The sequence below is a fragment of the Dreissena polymorpha genome, chromosome 2 (genome assembly GCF_020536995.1).
Source record: "Dreissena polymorpha isolate Duluth1 chromosome 2, UMN_Dpol_1.0, whole genome shotgun sequence".
NCBI classification, from domain to species: Eukaryota; Metazoa; Mollusca; class Bivalvia; order Myida; family Dreissenidae; genus Dreissena; species Dreissena polymorpha.
Window position 1 is genome coordinate 102,712,926 of NC_068356.1, and position 17,217 is coordinate 102,730,142.

The 17,217-nt window shown below is 33.9% G+C and overlaps 2 protein-coding genes across 2 annotated transcripts in view; both read left to right on the top strand.

Moving 5' to 3' along the window:
- Positions 1-17,217, top strand: part of LOC127868310 (uncharacterized) — a 525,576-nt gene that overhangs the window by 500,505 nt on the left and 7,854 nt on the right. The window lies entirely within an intron of this gene.
- The window catches only part of LOC127868308 (uncharacterized), a 501,779-nt gene that overhangs the window by 481,593 nt on the left and 2,969 nt on the right, over positions 1-17,217 (top strand). The window contains exons 19-21 of the mRNA XM_052409946.1: positions 373-477; positions 13,408-13,869; positions 14,239-14,427. Of these exons, the coding sequence (XP_052265906.1) occupies positions 373-477; positions 13,408-13,869; positions 14,239-14,427 (756 nt within the window). The remainder of the gene's footprint in view (positions 1-372; positions 478-13,407; positions 13,870-14,238; positions 14,428-17,217) is intronic.

The window sequence follows — 17,217 nt, forward strand, 5'->3', positions numbered from 1 at the left end:
ACGAAATTATGCTCTTTAAATAATAATGTTTAAATAAACAGTACTTTACATGTATTTTGTATTTTTTAATAGAAAAACAGTATAGTTTATTAATAGACAATAGTTAAGGCATGCGCGGAGAGCAACTGACGGATATTCGAGGTCACGTGGTCAACTAACCTAATATCTTTTAGGATATTAGGTTACCTGGTTATCGGGCTGGTTTAAAGGCATGTGACAGGATAAACATCAAAACATGGCACACATACAATTTAAGTAGTTGAACATGTTGGTTATGTAAATGTTGGTCCCATTAAGAGAGGTTATTACATTCTGTTACTGTTTGGCTGTTTTATACCCGTGTTACTGATGTAGATGCCGGTGTACTTGCAGGCGATGTCTCTAGTAACATGCACCTCCAGAACCTTCAGGGCTTGGTGGCACTGGCAAATGCCTCCGCTAACCCAGGTACGAGCCTTCTTGATTCACACATCTGCGGTAATCACACTTCTCGCCCTAGACCTCCTGTTCTCCGCCCTCTTCCTGTTAGCTTGGATTGGTAGGCCATAGCGCTTCTTACTGTAGGCTAGGATTCCTAGGCCATAGCTCCAGACACTGATCAATATCAAAAAGGCCATTATGTACTGATGTCTTCTAAGCTTGTGTTTTTCACAGTTTAGGCTCCTTGAAACGAACTCCTGTTTCTAAATTCTATCAGTAACATGTTGGATATGAATCACGGCCCCAGAGTTATAGTCATGGTTGGAACTCACGTTTACACAATAAACTATGCTTCTTGATTAACCAAAGTAATGCAATGTAGTTTGAACAGTCCTGAAGGCAGAGTTCACCTTCCCATATTATAATACATAATTACTGTTTAGAGACAGCACTTGTTATATTTAGATACTATATTGTAGTGTAGTGTTCATAATTTTAATTATTAACATTTGCTGGTGTATTTTTCTGTTTATATTTCATAATGCAAACACTTGTTAAGATGACCATCACTGTCAAGTATCTGATATGAACAAACCTAGTACTATGAGTAGTAAATGTCTATGCGCATATAGAGAATAATAGGTAAGTGTTGATTATAGATCAGGTTTATTATGCGAGGCTTAGAAAACAAAATATTTTTCGTGCCGAGCATGATAAACCTGATCAATAATAAACACTAATCTATTATTCTATTTATCCCACTATTTGTTCAGAAAACCTTTTTATTTTAACAAAATTAGTTTAACTGGATAATTTCGCGTTTTCATGAGTTGTGTCATACTATGATAATGACTGTAGTGTGACCAAGGTCAGTGTTTTACTCCGTTTTCCAAAAATAACCGCTGATCAAATAATCATCTTTCAAAATCCGAATATCGTTCTGTGACAAAGAGTCGTGCGTAATTAATTATAATTTTATTCATATTGAATTGCAAATCTAAAAGTTTTATAACATCAATATAACATTTCGTTGTTATATACAAGGAACTACATTTGTTTACAACGTAGCCTTACAACGTAGCACGTGCCGTGGATTATACTAGATTTAATCAACTGGGCTTTAATAACCGAATTAGCTGTAAAAGTGAGATAAACATGTATCTGTTGTACATGTGTTTTTGGTGTCCACTTTCTGTCTGGTAATGTCAATCAATTCAATTTGCAGAACAATTCTTGATAACATTCTCATAAAAATCAAAACTTGTTTGAGGATTTTTTTAAATTGTGGGCTTTATGTTCTGAGTTATAATATCAAGTACAACACATATAGGTTACAGTTAACTAAATAATCGTTTCACGTAGGGCTGAACTCTCTAAAAAAATGTCATAGTTGACAGGAAGTCATGTTTTACACTTTACACTATTGTTCTGGTTTTATCTTTTGGAGATAATGGTAGGGCATGAATAGGTGTTCACTATTGAATCCTTGAAATATGATAAATTTGGAGACTATAGTAAAGCATTGCCACTCTGGATCAGCAGACGATTTATTTCATAAATCAATCTCTGGGTTAATAGTCGCCATCTTTCGAACTACTTTCAAAAGTACAACAACAACAACAAAAACAGTAGAAGACAATTTTAATTGCAAAAAGTTGAAAACTTGAGTACATGTGTCACGGTTGTTGAGTGGAATAGTGTTATTTTCAACTGTGTACGAAGCATGTGAACTGGTAGTGGAATAACCGAATTGTTGGTGGAAATGGAATTTAGAAATATATCTAATAATTCATCATTTTTCATGTCATGATCGTGTAGAATTATCATCAGCATCATTTCTGTGGAACATTGAAATATTCAAAATACAAGTGTTTCATAGCTATGGTGCTATTGACATAGTTCACTAACCATCAAGACTGAAATGATTCATGCACACAGGTAAAGTAAATAATTGAATTTGTGCAGAATGTTTATTTTTTACAAATTATTATTTAATTTAACCAATTTATTTTAGATAGATTGCACTGAAACTCAAAGTCTAAAGCTTAGTAAGACACTTAAGCCAGTTTTCTGAGAAGAAACACTACTTATTCAGAGTATAGCAGGCTCATGCGGCCTCTGGTTTATTTATTTGGCCTCGGCCTTTAACCTGGGTCGCTTTGATTTCAGGTGTTTAGCCCCCATATCAACAAGGCTTTCTCGACCCTATATGTACTTATTCATATTGTTTTAAGATTTTGAGAACCCTCGCTCAGTGCCAGTGGGGATAAAACAGGGACCTTCTTATAGCTAGATGAATGCATCAAATATGCCAGCAACACTTTATAATCAATAACTTTATAATTGATGATTCTGTTCTTTTAACTACATTACTAATTTACCAAAACAATGTGAAACACATTTTTATGCTCCCAAAGGAGGGCATATAGTGATCGCACTGTCCGTCTGTCTATCCGTCACACTTTGCATTTAGGTTTCGAAAAAATGCTCATAACTTCTATGTCGCTTCAGATGTAACATTCATATTTGGTATGCATGTGTATATGGACAAGGCCTTCCCATACACACACAAATTTTGACCCCTTTGACCTTGAACTTAGGGTCGGCGTTTAGGTTTTGAAAAATGCTCATAACTTCTATCAAAGCGTTCATCGGGGGCGTATGTCATCCTACGGAGACAGCTCTTGTTTTTGCTACTGTCCTCTGTACAAACCATGATATATCTGCATATATGCATCCAACCAAATCAGTAAAACTATTTGTCACTTAATTACAGTAAACTTATTGCATGTTAACTTTTCAACAATATATATATATAATTATATATAACAGATCTTGAAAAAAAACACATCAAGCTTCAAATTGTTTTAGTAAAGTATAGGCTTTAATTGGTATTGTGACATTGACAACACTCATGCATGTGACTATACAATTATACAACTATGGAACACATTATTTATGAGAAATTCCAATACATCAACATAACGTCTCAGATTTAAGGCAGATAATCTAGTGCTTTTTTGCTGCCATTTTTACTATTACACATTTTTTCATTTTATGTTATGATGCATGATCTTGTTTCTAAATTAACCAAGCAATCATGTTAAACTTTTGAAGAAAGATGTTGTCTGATAAATATTGAAAATATAATCACTACAACGTGAACAAAATTCAGTTGAATACTGTGACCAACGAAGATTTGCCAAAGAGCAATTCAGATCATGATTTAAATTAAATACAAGTAATATGAAGTCTGCCTATTGGATCCCAGTTATGACTTATTTGTCAAATCTGCACATTAATTTGCCCTTGGCCATGTAGAATTGGGGACTAAATACCATCAAGTCATGTAAAAAGGAGCAGGGTATAGCACGCTGCTATTGATCTCTTGAGCTTTCACATGAATTTTACGGGTAATTTTCATACAACAAATGATATAATATAGTGTAATGATAAAGCATTATGAGCACAAATTATTTCTCTTACTAGTGGTGCAAAAATCAATTAAGTGTCACATTTCAAAAGAAAATTTATATAAAAAGGTATTATTAATTGTTAAAATGTTATAAAAGGTTATTTCAATTCACTAAAGCATTTAATTACAAGAACAAGTGCATTTTATGTCCATTACAATACATGTAACAGTATTGGCATTGTATTTATCTGCATTTGATGTGCATTTAATACACTTAAAAATGCAGACCAGACACACTTCTAACAGAAACAAATGTATTTTTTCTGCATTTTTCCAGCATTAATACTCTTCAAGTGTATTTTTTTCATCCCAAATACACTTTACCAGGATAAAGGTATGTTAAAATGCATTTTTAGTTTGTTTAAAGTATATTTTCAAATGCATTAAGACACTCTTTTGCAAAAAATGTTGAACAAAAACTTGAAAATATTTAATATACTAAAGTGAAGTAATAATTAAAGTTTTGTATGAGCATCAAAAACAGTGTCAAATTCATACCAGTGCCTATTTAGTAGCAGTAGGCCTTATATGGTCTACTTGTGGTAGAAATAATGCATTTTGTATAATACAACTTTCATAGGGATTTGTCCCTTTGCCCCCCAGGTTGTTACTAATATTGAAACTTTCTAATTTTATCAATAATGATTATAAAAGCTTATTGCATATTTCCAATTTTCTCAATAATGCTTATAAAGCTTATTGCATAACTTTACAGTTTCACAGCTGCTTGTGGATCCATGTACAAAGACATTTGTAATAAGCAGTTACTTGAACTAAGAAACCTATTATAATGCATTCTTACTGATATAAGATTACTGGTTGTTATTAACAAGTTTGTCTCGTAGCCTTTGTCATTGTATTGGTACAACACTCCATGCAAATCAACAAACATTTTCATGATGCAATATGTATTACTTATTTATCAAGGTTTCTTTATAATAGTGTTGTTTATTGTGGATTTGATTTGACAACAAATGTTTTCTGTATTGGTTTTCTATAACCACCTGGTAACGCCAATTATGCAACAAATTCCTAGGGTACACCAAACTAGTATAAAAAGGAAATGCAGACCTCCATCTGTACTGCATTCCTTCTTTGTAAATAAATGGTGTTTTTCTATTTGGCGTTGCAGGTAAGAAACTGATTTTACTACATTATATTTGATTCAATTTGTTTTACTTCAAGTTTCAAATACTTAACTGTTTTATGGTAATATAATTATTTATTCAGAATTTTTGTCAGTTTCAATGATAAGTCAGTTATGAATTTAAATGCAATAGAATTAAGTCTGTTAATTTATATCAATTTAATAATTATGTTTGTTACAGTTTAAGTAAATAAATATTTACTTTCAAAGCGAGTGGCTCTATAGACTTAAATTGTGTATAAGTGATTTTAAGTAATTTGTATATTGTATTTGTATATTTGACTGCATTCCTTCTTTGTAAATAAATGGTGTTTTTCTATTTGGCGTTGCAGTCCGGCTTCCTCCTAAACCTCTCACAGAAAAAGTTAAACTACATCAAGGAGTCGTTACATCAAAATTATTCGAGTTCAATATTCAATTTTCAAAAGACAATTCAATGAGCAAATCGTATTCCAAATAACTGAATAATATATAAACAAAACGCTTATAAACAAAACACTTCTTAACAACTTATCTTGACAACAAACTCACAACAAAAGTTGTCAAACAACATACATAAATTAAAAAATATAGCTGCCCATACAGTTCAATACAATGTTCAATTATCTACACTATGCAAAGTTGAAATATGACATCAAGATTGGAATAATCTTTTCAATAATGTATAATATGCTGTTTTAATTTATAAGTGAAATAGACACTTGCATATAAAAACTGATTTTACATCAAAACTAAATGTTTAATTTGATTTTTAGCTCCACTGGCCAAAGGTCCTGTGTCCATCGTGCGTCCGTGCATTAACTTTTCCTTTAAACATCTCCTAAACTACTGGTCCAATTCTGATGAAATTTCTTAGGAATGTTCCTGGGGGTGAACCTCTTTCAAATTTGTTCAAATTATGCCCCTGGGGTCAAATTTGACTCTGCCCCGGGGGTCACAAAATTGAAAATTTGCTTATATAAGGCCCATTTTGTGAAAACTTTCAAAATAACCCGTCCATAACCATTGGGCCTAGGGCTATCAAATTTGGTATGTAGAGACATCTAATAGTCCTCTACCAAATTTGTTCAAATTATGCCCCTGGGGTCAAATTTGACCCTGCCCCGGGGGTCACAAAATTGAACATATGCTTATAAAAGGTATATTTTGTGAAAACTTTACAAATCTTCTCCTCCATAACCATTGGGCCTAGGGCTACCAAATTTGTTATATAGTGGCATCTTATAGTCCTCTACCAAGTTTTTTCAAATTATGCCCCTGGGATCAAGTTTGACCCTGCCCCGAGGGTCACAAAATTGAACATATGCTTATATAAGGCCTATTTTGTGAAAACTTCAAAAATCTTCTTGTCCATAACCATCCGGCCTAGGGCTATCAAATTTGGTATATAGTGACATCTAATAGTCCTTTACCAAATTTGTTCAATTTTTATCCCTAGGGTCAAATTTGACCCTGCCCCAGGGGTCACAGAATTGAACATATGCTTATATAATGCCTATTTTGTGAAAACTTTAAAAAAAATCTTGTCCATAACCATTAGGCCTAGGGCTTCACAATTTGGTATGTAGTGACATTGTATAGCCCTCTACTTAGTTTGTTCAAATTATGTCCCAGGGGTCAAATTTGACCCTGCCCCGGGGGCCACAAAATCAATTATATGCTTATATAGTGCCTATTTTGTGAAAATTTTAAAACTCTTCTTGTCCTTAACCATAAGGCATAGGGCTACCAAATTTGGTATGTAGTGACATGTAATAGTTCTCTACCAAGTTTGTTCAAATTATGCCCATTGGGTCAAATTTGACCCTGCCCGGGGTCACAAAACTGAACATACGCTTATATGGGGCCTTTTTTGTGAAAACTTTAAAAATCTTGTTGTCCATAACCATTGGGCCTAGGGCTACCAAATTTGGTATGTAGTGACATCTAATAAACCTCTACCAAATTTGTTCAAATAATGCCTCTGGGGTCAACTTTGACCCTGCCCCAGGAGTTCACAAAACTGAATAAACGCTTATAAAGCGCCTATTTTGTGAAATCTTTAAAAATCTTCTTGTCGAAAGCCATTCGGACTATGGCTACCAAATTTGGTATGCAATAACATCGTATAGTCCTCTACCAAGTTTGTTCAAATTATGCCCTTTGGGTCAAATTTGATCCTGACCCGCAGGTCACAAAATTGAACATTATATACGCTTATATCTTGCTTATTTTGTGAAAACTTAAAAAATATTCTTGTCCTTAACTCTAGGACCTAGGGCTACTACATTTTGTATGAAGTGAGATATAGTAGTCCTCTACAAAGTTTGCTCAAATTATGCCCCTGGGGTTAAATTTGACCCAGCCCAGAAGGTCAATAAAGTGTACGTGTGCTTAAATAGGGCCTATATTTAAGTATTTGCACATGCAGAGAAATTTGTTTCAGCCTTTGTTTCAGCAATGGAGCGATACAGGGCCATCATGGCCCTCTTGTTTAAATACTCAAAAAATGAAACCGTGTTCATGCTTGCATGAACACAGTTTATAAATGCTGTCAGAATAATAAAATATGCAATTACTATAAATACAAATGCCAGGGAAAAGTGCTTTTTGTACTAAAAAAAATTAGTTAAACTTAAATTGATTGACCATCGATAAAAAGATATAATAATATATGTATATATATATACTTGTAAAACTAAAAATTAAATATGTATGTTTCTATTACATCATTTAGGACTTTTATTTTCAGACAAAGTAGAGTGAAGCTTAAAACAGTATCCAATTGTAACAGTCAATTTTGGGAAAATCAACCTTATAATTATTTTCTGTGTTGGTCAATGTCATAATTGGTATAAAATGTATATTGAACTGGAAGTTTTCTTTATTTTAAATGATAACATTTGCTTGGTTAGCCATAATTGTCACAATCAAGTGGTCTTTTTACACTGTAGTTTTCTCACTGACTATGGGTTTGTTCTGAGAATGAGCCACACAAAGTATCGTTGGGGAGATGAGTTGTCAATTTTATGTTTATCAGTCTTTCATAATCCAGTATACCTGTAAAACGTGAATTTGTAACTAATAATCACACAATATACACAATTAAAATTGTATGCATTTAGATTTATGTAGTACTGCACATTAATCATTTTCCAAAAATATGTAGCAACATTATATTATATAATGCTGCAATACTAAAGTAATTTACTAATTAAAGGTCGCTGATGTGTAATGGATGTGGTGTTCACCTAATGATCTGGAGGTCACTGGTTTGATCCCTAGTGTGGGAGCATTCTTAAGAAATCTCCAAGAGACACCCAAGTACTGGTTCTAGGCCCAGGAAACGAACTCAAGAGCATTTCACATACATGTATGTAGTTAGAACTTTAAATTTAATCGAACTAAAAATTGGATAAAAATTAAAAACTGAAACCCTTATTAATACATTTTATTTTGAATCAAGCAAATGTGGAAATTCATTAAAAATAATGAGAAAAATTAAAAAATTCTACTTTAAAGTAATCATGATAATTTAGATTATTTTCAGAATATTTAATGATGATAATGATATAATTATATATAACCTAAATGATAAAAATTAAACATGTAATGTTAATTTATGAAAAAAACGTTTAAATTTTATCAATATCATGGTAATTACAACTAGATACAGGCAATTAGATCAGAAACGTGCATTAATTATATTAACCCGTTCATGCCTAGCGTCCTGAAAAAAGGACATTGCAAACAGCGTAAACCCAGATGAGACGCCGCATGATGCGGCGTCTCATCTGGGTCTACGCTGTTTGCTTAAAGGAATTTCTGTAAGAATTGTTCTAAATATAGAAATAAATATACTAAACATCCCTAATTTAGGAAATAAAGTGATCCAATTTAGAACGATGGGAGAGTCAACTGGGCATAAATGGGTTAATGATCAACCCAGACATTTGTAGTGATTTATGGTCACTATTTTGATTAACGTTCTATACATGACCTGTCATAAAAGGTATTTTTTAGCCAGTACTACAATCGGCAATGATAGTCTGTATTGCATACATATTCCATCGTCTATTATCGATTCGCTTTCTCAAACTGAACAAATATTTAATGTTTACATCGCGAAACGTAATGCATCTAGTTTCACTTTCGGTTTGGTTGGTTTTGTAAACACCGTAATTTCATCTTAAAAATTGGATGATAGGGTGATTAAATAATAATGGAAAAGTAAATCACTTGGATAATAGGTCAAAATGCAACACAAATGAACGTTAATAGTGCTCTTAATATCAAAGTTTCGGTAAAAAGTTTGGCGCTAGTTCAACGCGCATCGTATACAGCCTCATAACAATAGACTGACAACCTTTTGGGTAGTAAAGTAGTAATACAAGGCAAGATGGCGACCGTTAGCCACGAGGCCTATCTTACGGAGGAATCCGAGATAGCCGATGTATCACGATTGAAAGCAATGCACTGAAAAAAGTTACATTCCACTAAGAAACGGCAAAAAAAAAGTTGCAAAAACAGTTGATTTTGATTTGTGTCAAGTTCTTTCTTGGTTTGAACATGACATATCTTTTTTATTGCATAAATCGATTTCGCTTAGAATGGCCTTTAAGAAAACGTATGATTATGGGGGACTCTATGTGCAAAATGTTGCATTTATTTTCGCTTAAAGTTGTCGCTTGTACATTGAATTATATAGGGAAACTATTTAGTATATTATGACCTATAGAACTATGGATATATTAAAAGCAGCAAGGTGACTTAAGGAATCTTAGGTGTTTTTGTTTTTTGTTGTTTTAGCTGTAGCAGCTTTAGTTTCTGATAAAAACTAGGTAATCACTGCGTCATATCATTTCACATATGTATGTTAAGGTTCATGGGGGGGATAAAATTCATTAAAACTTCGCTTTGGTTTTTCTTCATTGAATGTGGTACAATATGGTCAAACTATATATCATTTTAAAGCTAAAGACGGATAGAATAACATTAACACATTTTTGACAGTCAATATTTGTGTGCTTTATTCATATTTTGGTTTAAAACCAATATATTTTTACACTAATTTACAAAATCTCAATCTAAAGTTAGGAAGGATATGCACTACCTTAAGTGGAATAAATACAAAGCTATATACATATACAAGGTCAAGTTAGCAACATTTCACAGAAAATTATTGTCATAAAACAACAAATGAGTTTTTATTCAACTGCCTTTTTTGGATAAATATCCTAAACAAAGTTCTAAAAATAACTAAAACGTAACTACTTTTTAAAAATCCAGGTATGGTGGATAATAAGAGTCACAATTCTATTTCAAAGGCTTAACAATTGTGTTATTTACCTCTCAACCAAATTGCAAATTTTAAACCATCTCAAATTGAAATAGATTGCAGACGACATTTAAAATTGTAAAGGAATAAAAAGAAATTGGCAAACGATTGATTTTATATTTCTATTCCTTCTACCCATTTTGAAAGCGTGGCCATCGCTGTGATCCGTAGAAAAACGTGCAAAACAAATCGGTCGAAACCACGTGCAGTGGTGAGAAAAACGGGTATGTGTATACACATACCTGAGAAAACACAATACTTATTTTGACAGTTGGGTGGCAACTAGTAAAACAACTTTTAACATTAATCAGCAAGAAATCGCACTAAATAATAGAAATGACCACGTAGAGATATCATCACTTACCTTATTACAAATATTATCCAGCTGAAAATTGTCCCCCACACGTCTTTTTTAGTTTATTTGTATTGTTTTTCTTGAGCCGAAGTGCATCTCACAGACTATCCATCCAACTTCCGTTGTTTTCACTTTCGTTATTAAAAACTCCGTTTAAAAGAATTATTTCTACTTTTAGATTGTTAAAGCGATGTATTATTATATATTATCTATAGAATAGTATACCGTGATGTATTGAACAGAGTTACGTATCGATCTTTCTATCAGTCTGTAAGCGTACTATTTTATGCGCAATAATATATGTCGTGTGATTCGACAACGATTGTAAACATTGGTGAAATGCTTCTTACATAGTTATTCTTTTGAGTGTTTATGAGGTCTGATTGTGCAGTTTGCAAACATCAACGGAAAGATTACAATCCAATGCATTTGTCATCGTCAACCGTTTGGAATGTCAATTAGGCGATGAGTGAGTTTTTAGCATGTTTCTTTCTATTTTATTGATTTAAAAATGGCCTCCCCCATGGTGATGAAATGACATGTGTTCGAGTTTTGATATTTCTAGATATGTAAACTTTTTTTACTATTTAAGCGTAACTTGCCCTCGTCAATGTCGATATTATTCACTAGTTATATAATTTTCCGCCGAAATACGTGGAATAAACATGATTCAGATTTTTGAAAATAATGTTTATTTTAGTGTTAAAATCGCTTTGTATTTTGATTGATTTTGTGGATGTTATGATACGTTGATGTACAAAATTGGTAGCAGTTTGAAGGAAAAACATCCTTTAAAGCATATATGTATACATTTTCAATGTGGCACTCTTCCTTTAGTCAAATTTGAGTTCAATGCTAGGGGTCCCACATTTTTCAAAATGAAGCCTCTACATGAACCTTAAAAGCACCATTGAGAAACGATTTTTAATGGAGACCAATTACAATTAAGTGATTTATATATACTGATTGTTGAGTGTTTATGCAAAATTAACTTCATATGAAAATTTTAGTGTCACTGGTTTACTCCTGTATTGTCAACTATTGTTTAGCCAACTTTTTCTATGTTTCTGTGTGTGCACTGTTAGTGTTCATGTGTTGTATATCTGTTCCTTATGTTGTATGTGTTCACTAAGTGTATTTTGGAGATCTAGGCGTCAGCGTCTTCCGATCACTGTGTCCTGTCTCAACTTTTTGAGATAGTTAACTTTTATACTTACCCACAAAATGAGTTAAGGTTTTAATGCTTAACATGAGGGCCAAAACACATTTTCTGTGAATGCAATCAACCAAAAAAGACATACTTTTGCTTTTAAAGCATTAATCTCACATTCCTTCTTGGTAACGTTAACAGCCAAAATTGTCTTTTTACTGTCAATCATATTTGTTGTTTTTTATATTACCAAATTTTTCTTGCGATTTTTACTATGGCATTACCATGGCTATGTTCACCCGAGCTCGAATTGTGTAAGAAAATTGGATTTATTGATTACAAAATCTGGACACAAAAAATGTTTAAGACCTGGTTTGTTTATAAACAATAGCTTGTTGTAACGGAGTGCAAATGAACTTTTATTGCTATAATGCGATATATCGTGTGTTTGTTTTGTTTGTATGTTGTGCGTGTCACAACAAAACACCGTATTTATTCATGTATTGTAAACATGATTGGAAGTATTGAAATTCTTCGCTTTCTCGCTGACTGACAAACACTACAGTCTAGTAGTGACTACTGAGTGGATCTGTGTGATGAATGTTTAATGTTTGCCTTCTATGTGTCTATTTAAGGGCCTCGTGTCTCAAGCACATAACATGCAGGGCCATAGAAGGGCCACAAATACCCCAGTCACTAATATGGCCACGCCCAACATAATGGGGAACAGTAACGGGGTTTCTTCACATTTCGGAAACAACAACTCTTTTGGCTTGGGAAATAATGGGTCATTCGGTGCTGCAAATATGTGTTGTATTCTTTTATCTGATGTTGTGTATTGTTGTAGAGTGTCTACTTTTATCATATTTTATATCTCCTCGTTTAACTTTTGCCGCTGTTGTTTTTTAGCTCGGCTGTTTTCGGAGAAAACCTGAGGTATTGTCATAGCCAGCTCGTCGTGTCGTGTCGTGTCGTGTCCGTCGTCGACCGGGTCGTGCTAAAACCTTAACATTTTGTCAAGGGTTTGAACATTGGCTCTAAAATTAAAGTGCTTAATCCTATAACTTTGAAACTTCATCTGTAGCTGCACCTTGATGAGTTCCACACAACCAATTTTTAGGTCACTAGGTCAAAGGTCAAGGTCACTGTGACCTCTAAAAAAATTCTGACAAGCTTTTATCTATTCAAAACTGCACCCGCAGCCGAGCGTGGCAGCCGTTTTGCGGTGCTCTTGTTGTGTAACTCTTATTGTTGTGATGTTTATCCACACACCCCACAATATAATCCTTAAATTGTAGTTTGATTTCCTTTGATCTTAATAAAAATGTTGTTTGTTATTGCGTTAATATTTTTATATCAATATTAATGTTAGTTACAAGATATTTCCTTGACTTGTGAAACAACTCATATTTTGATATTTTAGTATCCTAGACTTAAAACAATCTCAAATTATGTTGTTTTTTATAATTCTGTATCAGTTTCATAATACAGAAGGAGCTGTGTGATGAATGTTTAATGTTTGCCTTCTATGTGTCTATTTTAGGTCTCGTGTCTCAAGCACATAACATGCAGGGCCATAGTAGGGCCACAAATACCTCCGTCACTGATATGGCCACGCCCAACATAATGGGGAACAGTAACGGGGTTCCTTTACATTTCGGAAACAACAGCTCTTTTGGCTTGGGAAATAATGGGTCATCCGGCGAGGGTTCAAGTAATATTTATTTGGCCACAATCATGCAAAATATGGGAGACTATAGCAAAGTGGTCGGGAATTTAGCAAAAATGGGAAATAGCAGCATGTCCCAAGGCGGAATGGGAATTAATTCTGGTAGAAGTTTGGTGAACGGGAATGCAGATGTGATGGGCATGGGAAATATGGCCCTGACTGGAGCTATGGGAATCAATGGCAGTTTTAATAGTATGCATGGCAATGCAAACATGGATATGGATACCGGGCAGAATATGGTGGCAGGAGGGGCTTCCAACCTTCACAACCAATCAGGTAGCTCATATAAGTGACATGATCTTTTGAATGTATATATATTTGTTGATTGTTCCTTAAAACTATTATGTTTTCTACATGTTTCTTGTTTCATTCCTGTGTGTTCAATAGATTTAACACTAAACTCAGTACTTGTTCAGTGTGTGATACTTGATGTAATTTTAGTTTTTGTGTGAAAACCCCTGAATCTAGACTGAAAGCTGATAACATGTTTGTACACACATATTTTCCAAATGTTCTTAAATGTGTCTTCTTGGCTTTTCATGAAAACATCTATATAGCTGTTGTTTTTGTTATACATGTATTAGTGGATTGGTCTATGGTCTGGTTAAGGCCGCCCCTGTTGACCTGTTCCGGGTACCATTGCAGTCTCTCTGTCCGGGTCTAACGGTTCCCTCAGTGGGTTCACAGGACTGCAGGGGCTGGGGAACAGCCTCGCCGCCACCACCATGTCGCCTTGCCTCACCAATGGCAACTCCGGGCTCGACGCCTTGAGTCAGGCGTACACAGAATTTCACCAATACGCAGGCTCGTCAGGTTTACTCAGCCCAGCTACAGGTAAATGGCTCATTTTAATATGATCGTTTGCAAGTGACATGTGACATTACACGTGTCACTTGTCATTGTGTGTGTCACTTGACTGTGAAAATATGTGTGTTTTTTATGCCCCCGAAGGAGGGCATACAGTGATCGGACCGTCCGTCCGTCCGTCTGTCTGTCTGTCTTTCCGTCACACTTTGCGTTTAGGTTTGGCGTTTAGGTTTTGAAAAATGCTCATAACTTCTATGTCGCTTCAGATAGCAACTTGATATTTGGCATGCATGTGTATCTCATGTATCTGCACATTTTGAGTGGTGAAAGATCAAGGTCATCCTTCAAGGTCAAAGGTCAAATATATGGCTTCAAAGCGGCGCAGAAGGGAGCATTGTGTTTCTGACAAACACGTCTCTTGTTGTTCCTTATAACTTTCAATAATAATTGTGTGGGTGAGATGAGCTGTCTGATATTTGCAACCTTCCATGGGTGATTGGGTTTTTTATACCCCCGAAGGAGGGCATAAAGTGATCGCACTGTTCTGTCTGTCCGTCACATTTTTTTGAAAAATGCTGATAACTTCTATGTCGCTTCAGATGTAACCTTCATATTTGGTTTGCATGTGTATATGGACAAGGCCTTTCCATACGCACACAAATTTTGACCCCTTTGACATTGACCTTGAACTTGGGGTCCGCGTTAAGGTTTCGAAATCTGCGTTTAGGTTTCGAAAAATGCTCATAACTTCTATGCCGCTTCAGATGTAACCTTCATTTTTGGTATGCATGTTAAAATGGACAAGGCCTTTCCATACACACACACATTTTGACCCCCTTGACCTTGAACTGAGGGTCCTCGTTTAGGTTTTGAAATCTGCGTTTAGGTTTCGAAAAATGCTCATACCTTCTATCAAAGCGTTTATTGGAGGCATATGTTATCCTATGGAGGCAGCTTTTGTTAATTTATTTATTTTTCCTCAAAACATTTCCCTAAATTACTTTTAATAATTTGAATATTTCATTGTTTATTGGGGTACTAACAACCATGCACAGTTTATTTGGTGGATGTGGATCTTTTATATACTTTGAAGTTACGGTATGTTAAATAATTTTTAAAATAAATAGTGGTTTTGATGTTTTATGTCCGCCATTTTTTAAGAGGTTTATTTTTTGTCATATCATATATTTTTATAATTCAAAAATTATGTATTAGATAAGTTTTAGTTGTTATTTGAGCATCTGTATATTAGAAATAATAGAAATGATTTGAATTGTGTATGGCCAGCTTACTTTTTGATATTCACTTTTGTTGTTACATAGTGCAACAATGTGACTTTATTTAGTAAATTATAAAAAATACAATATTTGTTAAGTTATCTTTTTTTCTGCTATTATGTTAGGATTTTCGTGCGAGTTTAATATTTTGAGAGTAATTTCTATAAATTGTAAATGAAAGGAAAGTGAGTGATGCATTCGAGTGGAAGTACATGTATTTCGAATTTTCTTATGGCAGCATAACACATAACATTTTTGGTTGGGGTGTTTAAATGAAAAATGATAGGTGATTCACAAGTGATTCACTTTCATTTGAAATGGGCCGGCGTTGAACCATTGGCTTTTGTTAAGACGACATTACATTTTGAGTTTGGCTGCTGTATGTAAGAAATGAGTGAAATATGTGAGCGATTCACTTTTGTTATGCCGGCGTAACATTTTCAGTCCCTTACTTAGATATGTTTGGAAATTGTTAATGCGAGTTATTCACTTTTAGTGATAGAAAATGTTTGAACCATTTACATTCTGAAGAAATGTTGTAATTTGTTATGTTGGCATAAAATTTTGAGTTTGGGTCGGTAAAAACCAAATGTATGGAAATGCGAGTGTTTCACTTTTGAGGTGAAAAGTTTTCAGTTTTGTTACGCTTGCATACCATTTTGAGTTTGGGTCTGTAAATTAGAACTTAATGGAAATGCGAGCGATTCACTTTTGAGATGAATTGTTTTCAGTTTTATTACTCTGGCCTAATATTTTGAGTTTTGGTCTGTTTATGAGCCATGAGTGGGAAATTCTTTTTGAGTTGAAATGTTTGGAATTGTGTTACGCTGACACAACATTCTGAGTATAGGTCTGTACATTATAAATAACAAAAAATATAATAATGCAAGTAATTAACTTTCTTATGAAATGTTTTAATTTTGTTATGTCGATGCAACTTTTAAGTGTGGTCTGTGAATAAGAGACCATTTGAAATATGTGCAAAATAAGTTTGAGTTCAAATGTTTGGAATTGTATTGTGAGCAATTCAATTTCTGTTGGAATGTTTGAATTTTGTTATACCGGTGTAACTTTATGAGTTTGGGTCAGTGAAAAAGAACAATACCAAATGTGAGCGATTCAATTTTGAGTTGAAATGTTTAGAATTTTGTTACGCTGGCATAACATTTGGAGAGTGGGTCTGTAAAATAAGGAGGATTGGCAATTTGTAATACAAGTGATTCACTTTTAGTTGAAATGTTGTTTTGTGGAATTTTGTTAAGCTTGTAAGACTTTTTAGTTTAGGTCTGTAAATAAGAAATGATTTGTAATGCAAGCGATTCGCTTATGAGTTGAAATGTTTGGAATTTTGTTAAGCTGGAATAACATTTTAAGTTTGGGTCTGTAAATTAGACATGATTCGAAATGCACGCTATTCACTTTGGAGTTGAAATGTTTAGAATTTTGTTACGCTTGCATAACCTTTTAAGTTTTGGTCCGTAAATAAGAAATTATTTGAAATGCAAGCAATTCACTTTTGAGTTGAAATGTAAGGAATTTC